The sequence below is a fragment of the Engystomops pustulosus genome, chromosome 1, assembly GCF_040894005.1.
Source record: "Engystomops pustulosus chromosome 1, aEngPut4.maternal, whole genome shotgun sequence".
Lineage (NCBI taxonomy): Eukaryota > Metazoa > Chordata > Amphibia > Anura > Leptodactylidae > Engystomops > Engystomops pustulosus.
Window position 1 is genome coordinate 149,422,506 of NC_092411.1, and position 12,785 is coordinate 149,435,290.

Below are 12,785 nucleotides of genomic sequence, written 5' to 3' on the forward strand. Positions count from 1 at the left end.
AATGTTATTTTAGTAATATGTAAATAACTGCAGAGGCTACTGGAGCGTGGATCAGCCTTAGCTCCCAGTGCCCAGCCAGGCTAGTACACGCTCCAGTAGCCTCTGCAGTTATTTTACATATTACTAATAAAGTTTTTAACAAGTTGGGTTAGGATCCAAGATTATTTAATTAAATATCAGGGTAGAGGCTGGCAGGAGGAATCTATCATCATATCTACTTCTGACGGTAGATTCCTCATGGTAGGTTTCCTTTAAATTTTATTATTGTGACAGAGTGCTTCTCACTAAATACTTTTGCAAGGCCAACTCATAGCCCTGTAATGTAAAGGTCTTATAAACCGTTTAAGAACTGTATTTCATGTAAGATGTAAAATAGTTATAACACTGTAGTTCCAAGGTAGTACTCGGTCTCACAACTAGCCCATAAAGGATCATTTTGGAATTGGCAAAATTGGTATAGCTACTGCTATACCAATGGAACATAAATTGTGGCTCAATCATATCTTGCAATGATGATCAGAAATCATCTGTTAAATAAAGTGGCTATGCGGATAAGTGCAGTACTCCCTGTTTATTTCCATATAATATTGAAAGAAGGGGGGCATGCTTTGGGAAAAGTAAGAGACAAATGTTAACTGGGGGGGGGGGCAGAGGAAAATATACTATATTACTAAATGTCGGAAGGTTTCTTGGACAATTTACAATAGAAAAAGTCAAGAGAAGTGCTTTCTTCTTCACGTGCTATACCCCATAAGAGGTGTATTGGCATCCCTACAAGTTTCCCAACAACCTCATTAAACACAAGCTTTGATAGACTTATTTTGAGCCTGACATAAGGATAAAAGAATGGCTAATTGATCAGTAAAAAAATCGGAAATGCACTAGGGCTTATGCACATAGTCGTGGCTTCCACAGCCCCATATCTGACCCAACTGTCTGAGCCACAAATTAGAGCTGGTCCTATTCCTGTGGGTGGTATTTTCTTCCGTCATAGAAACAATAACAGACTTCAATTGCCGATGAAATACAGGCTGTGACCATGGGCTCCTTGGGCCTGAGACCACCCCACTTGCTCACAGGCAGGTAGCTATACACGTCTAATTTTGGCTGACCACGGCTGGAATTTTCCAGCCTGACTTAATATATTGTGGGTGCAATAATTCTGAACTAGACCATCATAGATCATTGTTTGGAAGAATTTTTTTTTTAATTACTAGTGGCTGTCACATGTATATCAGCTATTGAAAACCCACCTGTTACCAGGAATGTCAGTTTTATCTAGTTTCAGGTTCCAATAGCCCGGTGCTATGCCGATTTTCAAGATGCCTATAAGTGTATTTCACATTACCTGGCTCCCTGCCAGAAACAAGTTGCAAGTCACTGGGGAGGGGGCAGCTGAAGCCTGTGTATCCTTATGCATTCTAATCCACACCACCTCCTCCCCTGCCTTCTTAATGTACATGACAGGAAGTCGGGAGGGGTGAGGGAGACTTGCACCCACCTTCTACTAATCACAAGCGCTGCATCTCCTTGGACTTTTGTGTTAAGGAGAGGAGACTGACACAGGGACAGACAGGCTGCAGCTGGCAGGGAGCCAGGTAATGTGAATTAAACTTATGTAAACTACTAAAATGATTAAGAATGCTGACAAAGACATTTTTAAAATCAGCATAGCATGGGAAAAGAAATCTTCCAATAAATGAATGTAAAATTAAACTAAACTTACTCACCTATTGTCCTCTGACACGCCGGGATTGCTGAAAATAAGCCTTTTCAGCCCGAAGCACAGGATGATGCAATCCCGGCATGTCAACCTTGAAGAAGACTGGCGCCGGGATGGTGGAGAAGAGGATGATAGGCGAGTATGTTTAATTTCTTTTTACTTTATTTTAGTAAATGAAAGATTTGCTGGTCTTCCTAAAATTTAGAACCACTTCCAAATGCAGAGAGCTGTTCTACAATAATCCCTTTTGTCCAGTACCTCCTATATTAGGGGTCCTGCTTAATTTTCCAAGCCCAATGAAAATTGTTCCCTATCCTCTTTTGTCAAGATTAAAATGCATACAACCTCAAAATCTTTACAAAATTAAAATGGGAACTGATATGTTCAAAAATAAAACTACAAATTTACTCAACCTCCAATAAGATTGTCAAATAATAAATGCGGTGGGGTCTTGTGATTTATTTAAATGAAACAACTGTGTGCCTTTTAATGTAATAAGCTGGGTCATACTGGCAATTACATGTGCTGTAATCTCTTCTGCTTCCACCCCCCCAAAAAAGCTACAATCTATGTATGGTCTATATCTGAAGGAATTTGCAATATACAATATTATCTTGATATTCATCTTAATTAAATCAAAATATTGCTTTTTAAATAATTAGCAATTTACAAACAATTGAAATGTTATTCATCCATACTGGAAAAATCATCTTAAAGATGGAGTGCTCATAGCCTAGACTGATTCTTTCAACCATTTTAATCCCTCAAAGCACAGGGTTGTCAACGTGAAAAAACTTGAGGTGATGTAATAAATCCCCTTGTCTTCCAGCACAACAGGGGTTAACTTTATTGATGTAGAATATATTGAGGTAGATAGTGTGCTAACACAAACACAGAATAAAAATAAAATTGCTCCTCCAGCCACTCACACCCATTAATAAAATAAAAAATGTACATGCATTTATCTATATATGTATAGAAAAAATGAGATATTCTTTCAACTATCAAAGCTAATAATTTTCTTTCTGTACAGTGATCTTCATTATATTAAAATAAATACAATTTTCTCTTAAGAAAAATCTGTTTAATTACAAAACGTAACCTGACAATATATACTATTATTTCTGCTATTTCCACTAAACGTGTAGTGTGTTATTTTTCTTTTTTTTTTGTTATTTCTTTTTTTTTTTTTCTTCAGTGAAAGGGTTTTTAGTTCAAGGGGATAAACTCTTACATACATTAGAGCTCAATGCAGAATTTATAGGAAATCTAAGAAGTCTGAATGTTGTAATGAAATATTGGGACTTGAGAAATATATCAGACAGCAGTGGAAAAAAACTACTGTACAGGAGCCACGCTGGCTTAAAGACCAGCTTTAGCAAAGTCCAATACTGTCCCTTCAGAAGAAATTGTAAGATTCTTTCGTTGGCAACCTGTTAAGTGTGGTAATATTTATATACAACAGTTTGGGGATTTCTTATCTTGTAGTACATATTATTTACTGGAAAATGTAAGGTTATTCCTTAAAGAGATCTGTAAAGTCTCCATATAATGCCAAGACGACAATGTAGAAAATTGTACAGGAAATCAGCATACCACTGCTGCCCAAGTTTTACAACTTTTGGACACTAACAATAAGGTGGCACACAACTCACAGTACTAGATTATGGTGTTTGGGAGTTCTGTTCAACCCACCATTGAACCAATTTCCAATTATTTCCTTAAGGAAAATGTCACTGTACACAGTAAAATACATGCATTTGGCTCAAGAATATGCAAGTCATTTACATAACATAAATAGGACTGCAACGAACTAAGCTTATATATGTAGCCGTGATTAGAAGTGAGAAAAAAAAAATCTGAAATACTACAGATGTAAAATAAATGCACACAAATGTTGGCAGAAGGAAAACCTGAAAGAGGTCGCCCATCCAGTTGCCCATTCTCTTTTGTATCACAGTCTATATATTAATAAAAAGACTACATACAGATTTGAGAATTGAGGAGCACAAATCTTCTGTAGCTCTTCTGTGCTAGACTGTTGGTATCTGTAGTTTTACAACCCATTATTTTATGTAGGGAGGCTGCTGATGAAATCTAAAAGATAACGTACAGTGTAGTCATGAAGTCACTGATCCTAATGCGATAGAAATGAGAAATAAAGGAAAAAAACGGCCTTGTAGTACACAAAAATAGCCCGACACATGTATTGTTATACATACTTGTGTTGGTTCAGTCAAAAAGATTTCTAACAAATTCCAGCATGCTAAACACACACACAAATTAAGAGAAAAACTGCAGGGAAGTGTTTAAAACTGTACAAGGTATTATGGGGAAAAAAATTGCAATGTAGGCATTTGTATAAGAAAAAAAAAAAAGAAGCTAGGAAAAAAAATTATATATATCATACACACCCCGTATTTTTGGACTATAAGACACTTTTCAGCAAGAAAAAATCTTTCTGAAAAGTTCCTGCGTCTTATAGTCAGAAGATCAGGAGGGTTTAGCACTGCCAGACCCTCCTGACCGCTGTAATGGAATCTCACAGACTGCTTCTCTCCAGCTCTGAGAAAGCAGAGGCTTATCATGGCTTTCTCGGTCTTCTGGCTGCCCCACACTGCAGGATCTTTGATGATGTAATCGGGTCATGTGATTTTCAAGTCACATGACCTAAAGCAGAGAAAGTTCAGTACATAGTGAGCTGTGTGTGACCTGAAGCTAAATGGAGAATGTGAGTAGCTGTAGGGCTGGGGAGCTGGAAGGGAAGGATATACAAAGGAGATGAGGGGGTTCTTATACACAGGGGATAAAGAGATGGGGGAAGGGGGTTATTTATTTCAAACGTTTTATAGCTGATGGAATGTGGGGGGAAGGAGGCTGCAAAACTGAGATATGGAGCTGATGGGATTTAGTAAATATGGTGCATAGGAAAAGCTCAGGGTGCGTACACACGTGATGTTTTGGGGATGCGTTTTACATGTTACCACGCACTTGGCTGCTTTGAAAGAGTTTTTCTTCCTTGTATAAGCAGCACTGTTAACATTTTCACAGCTGCTTACACTTCCAGCAATGAAGAAAAACGCTTTCCAAGCAGCCAAACGCATGGTAACATGTAAAACACATCTGTGCTGACACATGTTTAAAAACACATCACCAAAACTCTACATGTGATCGCACCCTCATGGTAAGGAGGGTGTTAGTGATTATAAAGGGTTGAAAGCTGATGGTGTGTTGGGGGGAGCTTACATGTAGCAAGGTTTTATCTATATATGTAGCAGAACTTTGTTAATTTATATAGAAGAGATGTCTGTGTGTGACTGTTGTGGAGCTATTACAGAGATGTGTATGACCACTAAACGGATGTCAAATATATTTTTCCTTTTTTTGATGTTTAAATCTGGGGTGCGTCTTATAGTCCGAAAAATACAGTATAGGTATGTATGTGTATATGTGTGTGTTAAAATATATATATATAGTGTTCTTTTCATAAATTTAGAATTTAAATCATATTAACCAATAATTAGATCTTGTAATAGGGAATTCATCAGAGAATACATATATAAAAAAAGAATTATATATATCGCATATACATGAAAATAAGCAACTGCTATATGTTACTTGTAGTTTACATCGGGCAAATACCCGATTTAAGAAGCTTTTTCACAAACCACAGAAGCTATAAGTGACCAGTTACCTTCCTTACTGGTATGGATCAAACCCTTACACAACAATAAAAGATCAGTCTTTTGTACGTTTATGGGTACAGAAAAATGAATGTTGATTCTAATTTACGGGAAATGCAATAACTTTACCCATTTGTGCACGGTTTGTAGAGAGAATCTTGTATTTAGCACACAAGCCATAAAGGTTGCATTGTAGAGGAAAGGGGGAAGGTAAGAGACGGCTCCCTTTTTGGTCTGAATAAGGACATATTTGATAAATACCAATCAGCCCAATGATTTAAGTTTTAAAAAAAACTGCCCGATTTTCACCTTCCAGACTCTTGACCATAAGGTGAACAACTGGAAAACTCACTGGTAGGAGAAGGAACATGGGTTTAGATGCACAGTTATGCACCTCAAGTACAATATATTTTTACTGTAGTGAAAATTCAGCAGGTCAGGAAAATGAGTAGAAGACGGGGTAATATGTAATGTACATGAACTTCACCACATTAGAGGTTCCATGTGAGATAAAACAGACTGGTCTTTATCCAGAAAATATTCACTTCTTTCTGTAAGGAATTTCCCATAGATTTTATGGGATAGCTGAAGTATACACTCCCAGTGTGCTGGACTTAGATTCAAATAGCTCCACAGAGTTTAATCCAGAACAAGCAAAAATAGAATTTTACTTATGTTGCCTTCTTTTAAAACTTCAGTTTTTTTTTCTATTTGTTGTGTGCTTTAAAGTTCTCCAAGTGCACTTACTTTTCTTCCACTTGTAAGCACTGCACTTCCACTTGCTAGTATGAGACGCCACTGGAAATAAATAGGCAATAAAGTGTAGATGAAAAGAATGGAGTTTCCTCCTGTTACGTCTGTTCACAGTTTCGGTTTCGCCCAATAGTCAGCCTGTCAGGTGATAAAAAAAGCACACAAGACCAAACAGTCAAGAACCCAATGGGAAGATGAAACATTCAAAACCAGAAGAGGGTGGTTTGAACTTCTAGCCATTGGTACAGTTCTGTCCTGAGATTTGATGGAGGGTAGTTTACTTTCAGAGGGTAGAGCTCTTTGTTAGGATGGGCTGGATCGGGGAAGGGAGAGAATGCGTCCATTTTTTCTACTCCCATTCATGTGAGTGTAAGGTATGTGTTCCTCATAGAGGTTTCCCCGCTGTCCCTCATCCCGTAGTGAGCATGAAGATGGGTCCAGAGGGGTGCTTTCCATGTTTTCAAAATCAATTTCAAGATCATCTGTCTCAGGTGGTTTGTTTTCATCACTGTAGAAGAAGGACATCTCCCGGAAACTAGGATGTAGGTCATCCTTTAGCATTTCGATGATCTCTAAGAACGTGGGACGCATTTTGGGATTATATTGCCAGCACATCTGCATTAAACTGTGACTGAAAAAGAACAAAGTTGTATTTATAATGAAAAACATAATACTGAGATCTACATTCTTTCACAAATTGGTAATCTGCAGCATAAATGGCATTAACTTTTTGTATGGCTGTTTTTTCTGTATGTGAGAGTTCTAAAAGTTGTAACTTTTTTGTTTGTTTTTTTCATCACAAGTGAGATTTTGAGTCATAATTCTAAACTCTTTTTTGTGTTGTTATTTTTGCTACATGAAAAATGGCTGAAAAAATTCTGTGATGTGATGTTTGGTGCAAGCTTCAACAGGTTATGGAGGAGAACTACAAAATATAGAAGGCTTTAATTCACCTGCTCATTTAAATGGTCACTTAATTGTAGAGTTTTCTTTGTATTACAACTTTTGGGCCATTAAAATACTTTTCTTTAAATACATTTTTGTGAAGATACAAAGGGCACAACTATTTTATTTTTTGATCAATGTGCTCATATTTTTTTTTTGCAGTATGAGATGTGGTCCTAGTTGGTATCTTTTAGGGATAATGGGACTTATTTGTTAACCATAATAAAAAGTGTCTGGCTGTAATAAAACAAGATGTAGGAGCCTTCCCCAATGCCCAAAGGCAACAGGATAAAGAAGCTCCAATCCTTGTCTAAGTTCCAATCCTGCACTCGGTCTCTGGAACAGACCAAAAGGAAATAGGATTCTTTTTTAGGAATACTGTATGTAGAAAACACTACAGTCTGAAGGTGGGAGCAAATGTATCTACTGTGTATGAGATGCAGTGTTCCTTTAACAGCTTATAACTATTTTATAGCTTAAAACTAGCAGTATAGATATGTATTTTTAGTCTATTTGGGCTTACCTACGCTCCTCTTCATCTTGATCCCCTGACGGGATCAACAACAAAGAAATTAGCTTATTATTTACGTCTCTTGCACCTCCCTTTCCCATACTGAGAGAGGAACACCACGTCTTGTGGTAGGCGTGAATTCACTCCTCCTGCGTGCTACGTACCGCTCTCTCCAACATCGGAGAGGGAGGTACCTAGCACGCAGGAGGCGTGTATAATTAGCAGCCTGGAGCACCAGACATCTCATCCTCGCACTCCGGCCTGATACTGATAAATTTCTTTCTTTTTTAGGCGATCCCGGCATGTCAAGCTTACAGAAGACCAACGCCAGGATCAACATGAAGAGGAGCGTAGGTGAGTATTTTCAGTCTATTTGGGCTTATCTATGGTAGATTTCCTTTAATACCAGTCTATTCTTATTATAGCTTCAAACTTACAGTCTTGGGTGACAGTTGTCTGGCTGTTCTAAGGAACCTCCATCCATAACAAACTTAAGCACTTGTTCATTGGATAGCCCCTGGTATGGCTGTTCAGCCAAACTTGTTATTTCCCAGAGTACCACCCCAAAGGACCTGAAAACAAAAGTAAAATGGTTAAAATACATAGTTTTCTATGCTACTTGCCAAAATGTAGCTCAATATGAACCAAGCAAACACAGTTTTATTATCCTCATTTTTTGCAGCTTGCTGTAATTGATGACTTGGACATCTACCAATCTAAAAGTTGACCATTAATAAACATGTAAAATTTTTAGCATTATACCTTTTTAACATTTACCGCATCGACTCGAGTACAAGTAGAGACCCCTAATTTTAACCTGCCAGCCCCCTGCCGTATATATAGCCTGCCAGCCCCCTGCCGTATATAGCCCGCAACGCCTGCCTGCCTCCATTATAATGCCTGTAGGAAAAATCAAACAGTGTATTTACCCTCCGAAGCCCCCCGGCAGATCCTCTTGTATACAGCGATGCTCTGGCATCGGCTCAGTGTCCCTGCCCTGTCCGTCACAGGGATCGGGATGTCAGCCGCTTGCTGACATTCTACTATAAGCCGAGGTGAAGTTTTTCTCGGCTTATACTCCAGAATATACGGTATATTATTTAACTTCTTTTTGAGAGTTTTCTCATTTATAATGATTTTTTTTCATATTAATGTTATGATTTGTCCACTTTTAGAAGAGTCATTACACTGGTAAAACCCAATGCCCTTAACATTAAAAGTCATTCCAGTGTAAATTTGATTTAATTACTTATTGAAACACTTAAATGGAAACTGTAATAAGGATTTCGGCCTACAAAACATCAAAGTGACACAATATCCATGATATTCTTCTATATTATACTGTATGAGATTCTGCATTACACAGAAAAGATTTTAGCTGAATGTATAAAATAACCTGTAAGTAGTCACATGGTTTGTGAATAGTCATGCTGGAATATCTCCCCTCCTGGCTTAAAGGGAATCTGTCATCAGTTTTGACCGTACAAAGCATTAGTAAGTAACCATATCTTTGTGTGTGTTGTTAGTAGCAGAAGCAGGAGTGTGAAAATGCATTTATATTCAAGGATTGTTTTCTGCAATCGCAGCAATGGTATATGAGTGTACAATGATTAAGTTGTAAGTTGTAAATAGTTATGGCCGGATACGCAAGACTCAGATACGCAAGACTCTTCTTTATCCCCATAATTCAATAGGTCATTTACTATATAGTATGAAAAGTTATTTTTCTGTGTAGAATGATCTCATTGTGATCCTGTCACTGTCCTGCATAACAGGTTGTTAATAAATCCCAAGCCATGACCAATGCACCATTTGTTAAATGGACAAATTCACACACACATTATTTGTAACAGATCCTGTGTACGGTTTAACAGAAAAGTACACCCTATTTTTCACAGTTCATATTACAGTTTCTGGGCATCATTGATAAACTTAATTGTGAAAAATGGTTGTAAATGTCAGTTTTTCACCACTGAGAAGCGACTTGATTGTGTGAATATAGTACACAGGCTTTAACCCCTTCCCGACATGTGACATAATAGTACGTCACATGTCGGGTCCCGGTACATGGAGAGGGATCGCGGGCCGAGCCCTTTCCATAGCCGCTTCAAAAAGATGGCGGCGCCGCCTCCTTTCTGAGGATCGTCGCTCCCCGTGACGTCATCGTGGAGCGGCGATCGGTCGCCATGGTAGCTTTGGGTCTTACGAAGACCCGAAGCAACTTCGGGTTAACCCATGCATTACAATGTGCTATCAGCACATTGTAATTTATGAGTAGTAAAATACACATATACTGCCATACTGTAGTATGGCAGTATATGATAGGATCGTACAGACACCCTAGGGTTAAAGTACCCTAGGGAGTCTGAAAAATAGTAAAAAAAAAATTAAAAAAAAAAAAATTATAATAAAAAAAACCTAAAAAATTCAAATCGTCCCCCTTTCCCTAGAACTGATATAAATATAAATAAACAGTAAAAATCATGAACACATTAGGTATCGACGCGTCCGAAAATGCCCGACCTATCAAAATATGATAGCGTTTTTCACTGCGTTTAACCCCGTAACAGAGAATCGCGCCCAAAGTCGAAATTAGCTCTTTTTTGCCATTTTTTTAAAAAATTTAAAATTCTATAAAAAGTGATCAAAAGGTCGTACAGTCCTAAAAATGATAACATTGTAAATGTCATCAAAATCAGCAAAAAACGCCACCACCCACAGCTCCATACACCAAAGTATGAAAAAGTTATTAGCGCCAGAAGATGGCAAAATCCTAAAAAATATTTTTGTACAGGAGGTTTTAATTTTTTAATGTATGAAAACATTATAGAACCTATACAAATTTGGTATCCCCATAATCGTACCGGCCCAACGAATAAAGTAGACATGTCATTTGGGGTGCACAGTGAAATCCGTAAAATCCAAGCCCACATGAATACGGCACAAATGCGTTTTTTTTTAACAATTTCACTGCATTTGGAATTTTTTTCCTGCTTCCCAGTACACAGCATGGAATACTAAATACCACCATTTTGAAGTGTAATTTGTTACGCAGAAAATAAGCCGTCACACTGCTCTGTACATGGAAAAATAAAAAAGTTACAGATTTTTGAATGTGGGGAGTGAAAAATAAAAACGCAAACACGAAAAAGGGCTGCGGCGGGAAGGGGTTAATCCTCATGACAAGTTCCCTTTAATTTATAAAAAAAAATTTTTTTTGCTAAAAATGATACGCTACATCATATCAGAGTATTTGTACGTACAGCAATTCCAAAACGCAGAAAAATATCAAAAATATATAGATTTGCCCTGTTGTTCATACCAGACATCCGAAAATGTGGTGAATACTCCATCTTTGAGAGATTCTGGGGACATCCACCTCACAGGTAGAAGCCCTTTACCTCCTTTCCGGTAATAATCCGTCTCATAGATATCACGAGTCATCCCAAAATCTAAAAATAAAAAGCACAATGACAATAGGAAAGTTTGAGAATTACAGATGAGAAATTCAATACAACTACAGTGCTCTTTAAACAAAGGATGTAACAGCTTAGGCCTGAGTTTTAAAGTTTCTGTACTCAGCTATCTCTGACAGCACAAAGGAGAACAGTTTCAAGCAGGCGCGACCTCCTGCTCCATTCAGCGAGGAACCATACTCCTGTGCACATAATCAATGACCAACCTATAAAATTAACCTTAAAACTTGGGCTAACCGTTTCAATGTGGTTTTCCCAATCGCTGTATGATTATTGCTTATTAATTTCAGACACCTGGAGGGAAGAGAAGTGTTCCTTCAGAATTTAACAGCTGTTGAATCTGCAGCACAGAGGGGCTCTGATAACATGCCCATAACCGTTCAGGCCATGGATAAATATTAGACGATTACTGCAGTCACAGTGCCTACATCTATAAGTGTCCCTGGTTTATCATGCTTGATTTTAATGGTTGCATGCATTTCTGTTTTTCATTCCCCACCTATTACAAGACGAAATTCATTATTTCCTTTCCATATATTAAAGGGGTATTCCCACTAAGACATGATTCTTAAATATACTCAGCATAACAAAATAACACAATTATGTAATTAAGTTCTGTGAGGATTGCCTTGAGGTGCCGCCCTGTCACCCATGTCAGCACTGTGAGAATATCGTCACAGTCAAATACTTCTCTCAATGACATCGGTGACAAGGATGCTGATGTAATAGAGTTTTCTGATCTGGCCAGCGTTTGCCTTGGGCCCTTCTGGGAGCTCTGGGACCCCGAAACTTGCCAGGGAAGCTGGGTGATGGCTCCGGCCATGCTCCTGACCCTCCCCCCAGCATTACAAGAAGAGCTCAGACACGGGCACTTCCTGCCAGCAAGCAGTGTGCAGGGAGTAACTAGGTTTAGCAGAGCAGACTGTGTATGTTATAACTGGAGTGTGTACTGTTTTACATACATCTCATGGATCTCTCATCTATCTCATTGCTCTTTTTCAATGTGTCAGATACTAGTGAATGTTCAAAAGCTAAATAATAGTGTAAATAAATCTTTACCCTGATGGTCTAAGCACATTGTCAGCACACAGCATATCATAGCATAGAGGAATCATGAATTGTCTGCATAGAGTCCCCGCACACACTCAGGAATTTTAGACACTTTTAAATTAAGGGATAAAAATTAGCTTTGTTATGTTATTGTGGATTAAAATTTGTGAACTTTGTTTCAGCAAATCCCTTTAATGACTAAAAGTTAAGGGGTTAAAGTGATGCAATATCCTAGCAATAAACCATAATCTTGTAAATTCAGAATATCTTCAGTTTTAGAAAACTTGCATGTACAGTATAAGTGTAAAAAAATCAGATTGCAAATTTTCGAGCCTAACATTTACAAAGTCATTGAATGGCAGTTTTCTAAGTTCTACAAATCCTATGACCACCATAATATTTGCAACCTCTCTCTTTATTAACAGAAGATAATATAAAACCAAAACATAAACATAAAATACAGAATATGACACTATACCTCCAATCTTGACTGTAAAATCCTCAGCAACCATGCAATTGCGGGCAGCTAAGTCACGGTGTACAAACTTTTTAGCATTGAGGTAAGCCATACCATCAGAAATCTCAGCCGCCATCTGAATCATTTCCTGAATTGTAGGGGTTGGTCGACCTGGATTATTCTGGAA

The 12,785-nt window shown here is 37.9% G+C and overlaps 1 protein-coding gene across 2 annotated transcripts in view; it reads right to left on the reverse strand.

The window, feature by feature from the left end:
* Positions 1 to 250: 250 nt before the first annotated feature.
* The window catches only part of INSR (insulin receptor), a 115,975-nt gene continuing 103,440 nt past the window's right edge, over positions 251 to 12,785 (reverse strand). For both annotated transcript variants that reach the window (XM_072110402.1, XM_072110395.1), the window contains exons 18-21: positions 12,620 to 12,779; positions 10,938 to 11,067; positions 8,053 to 8,187; positions 251 to 6,790 (exon numbers count right to left, since the gene is read on the reverse strand). In XM_072110402.1, the coding sequence (XP_071966503.1) occupies positions 6,463 to 6,790; positions 8,053 to 8,187; positions 10,938 to 11,067; positions 12,620 to 12,779 (753 nt within the window). In that variant the 3' untranslated portion in view covers positions 251 to 6,462. The remainder of the gene's footprint in view (positions 6,791 to 8,052; positions 8,188 to 10,937; positions 11,068 to 12,619; positions 12,780 to 12,785) is intronic.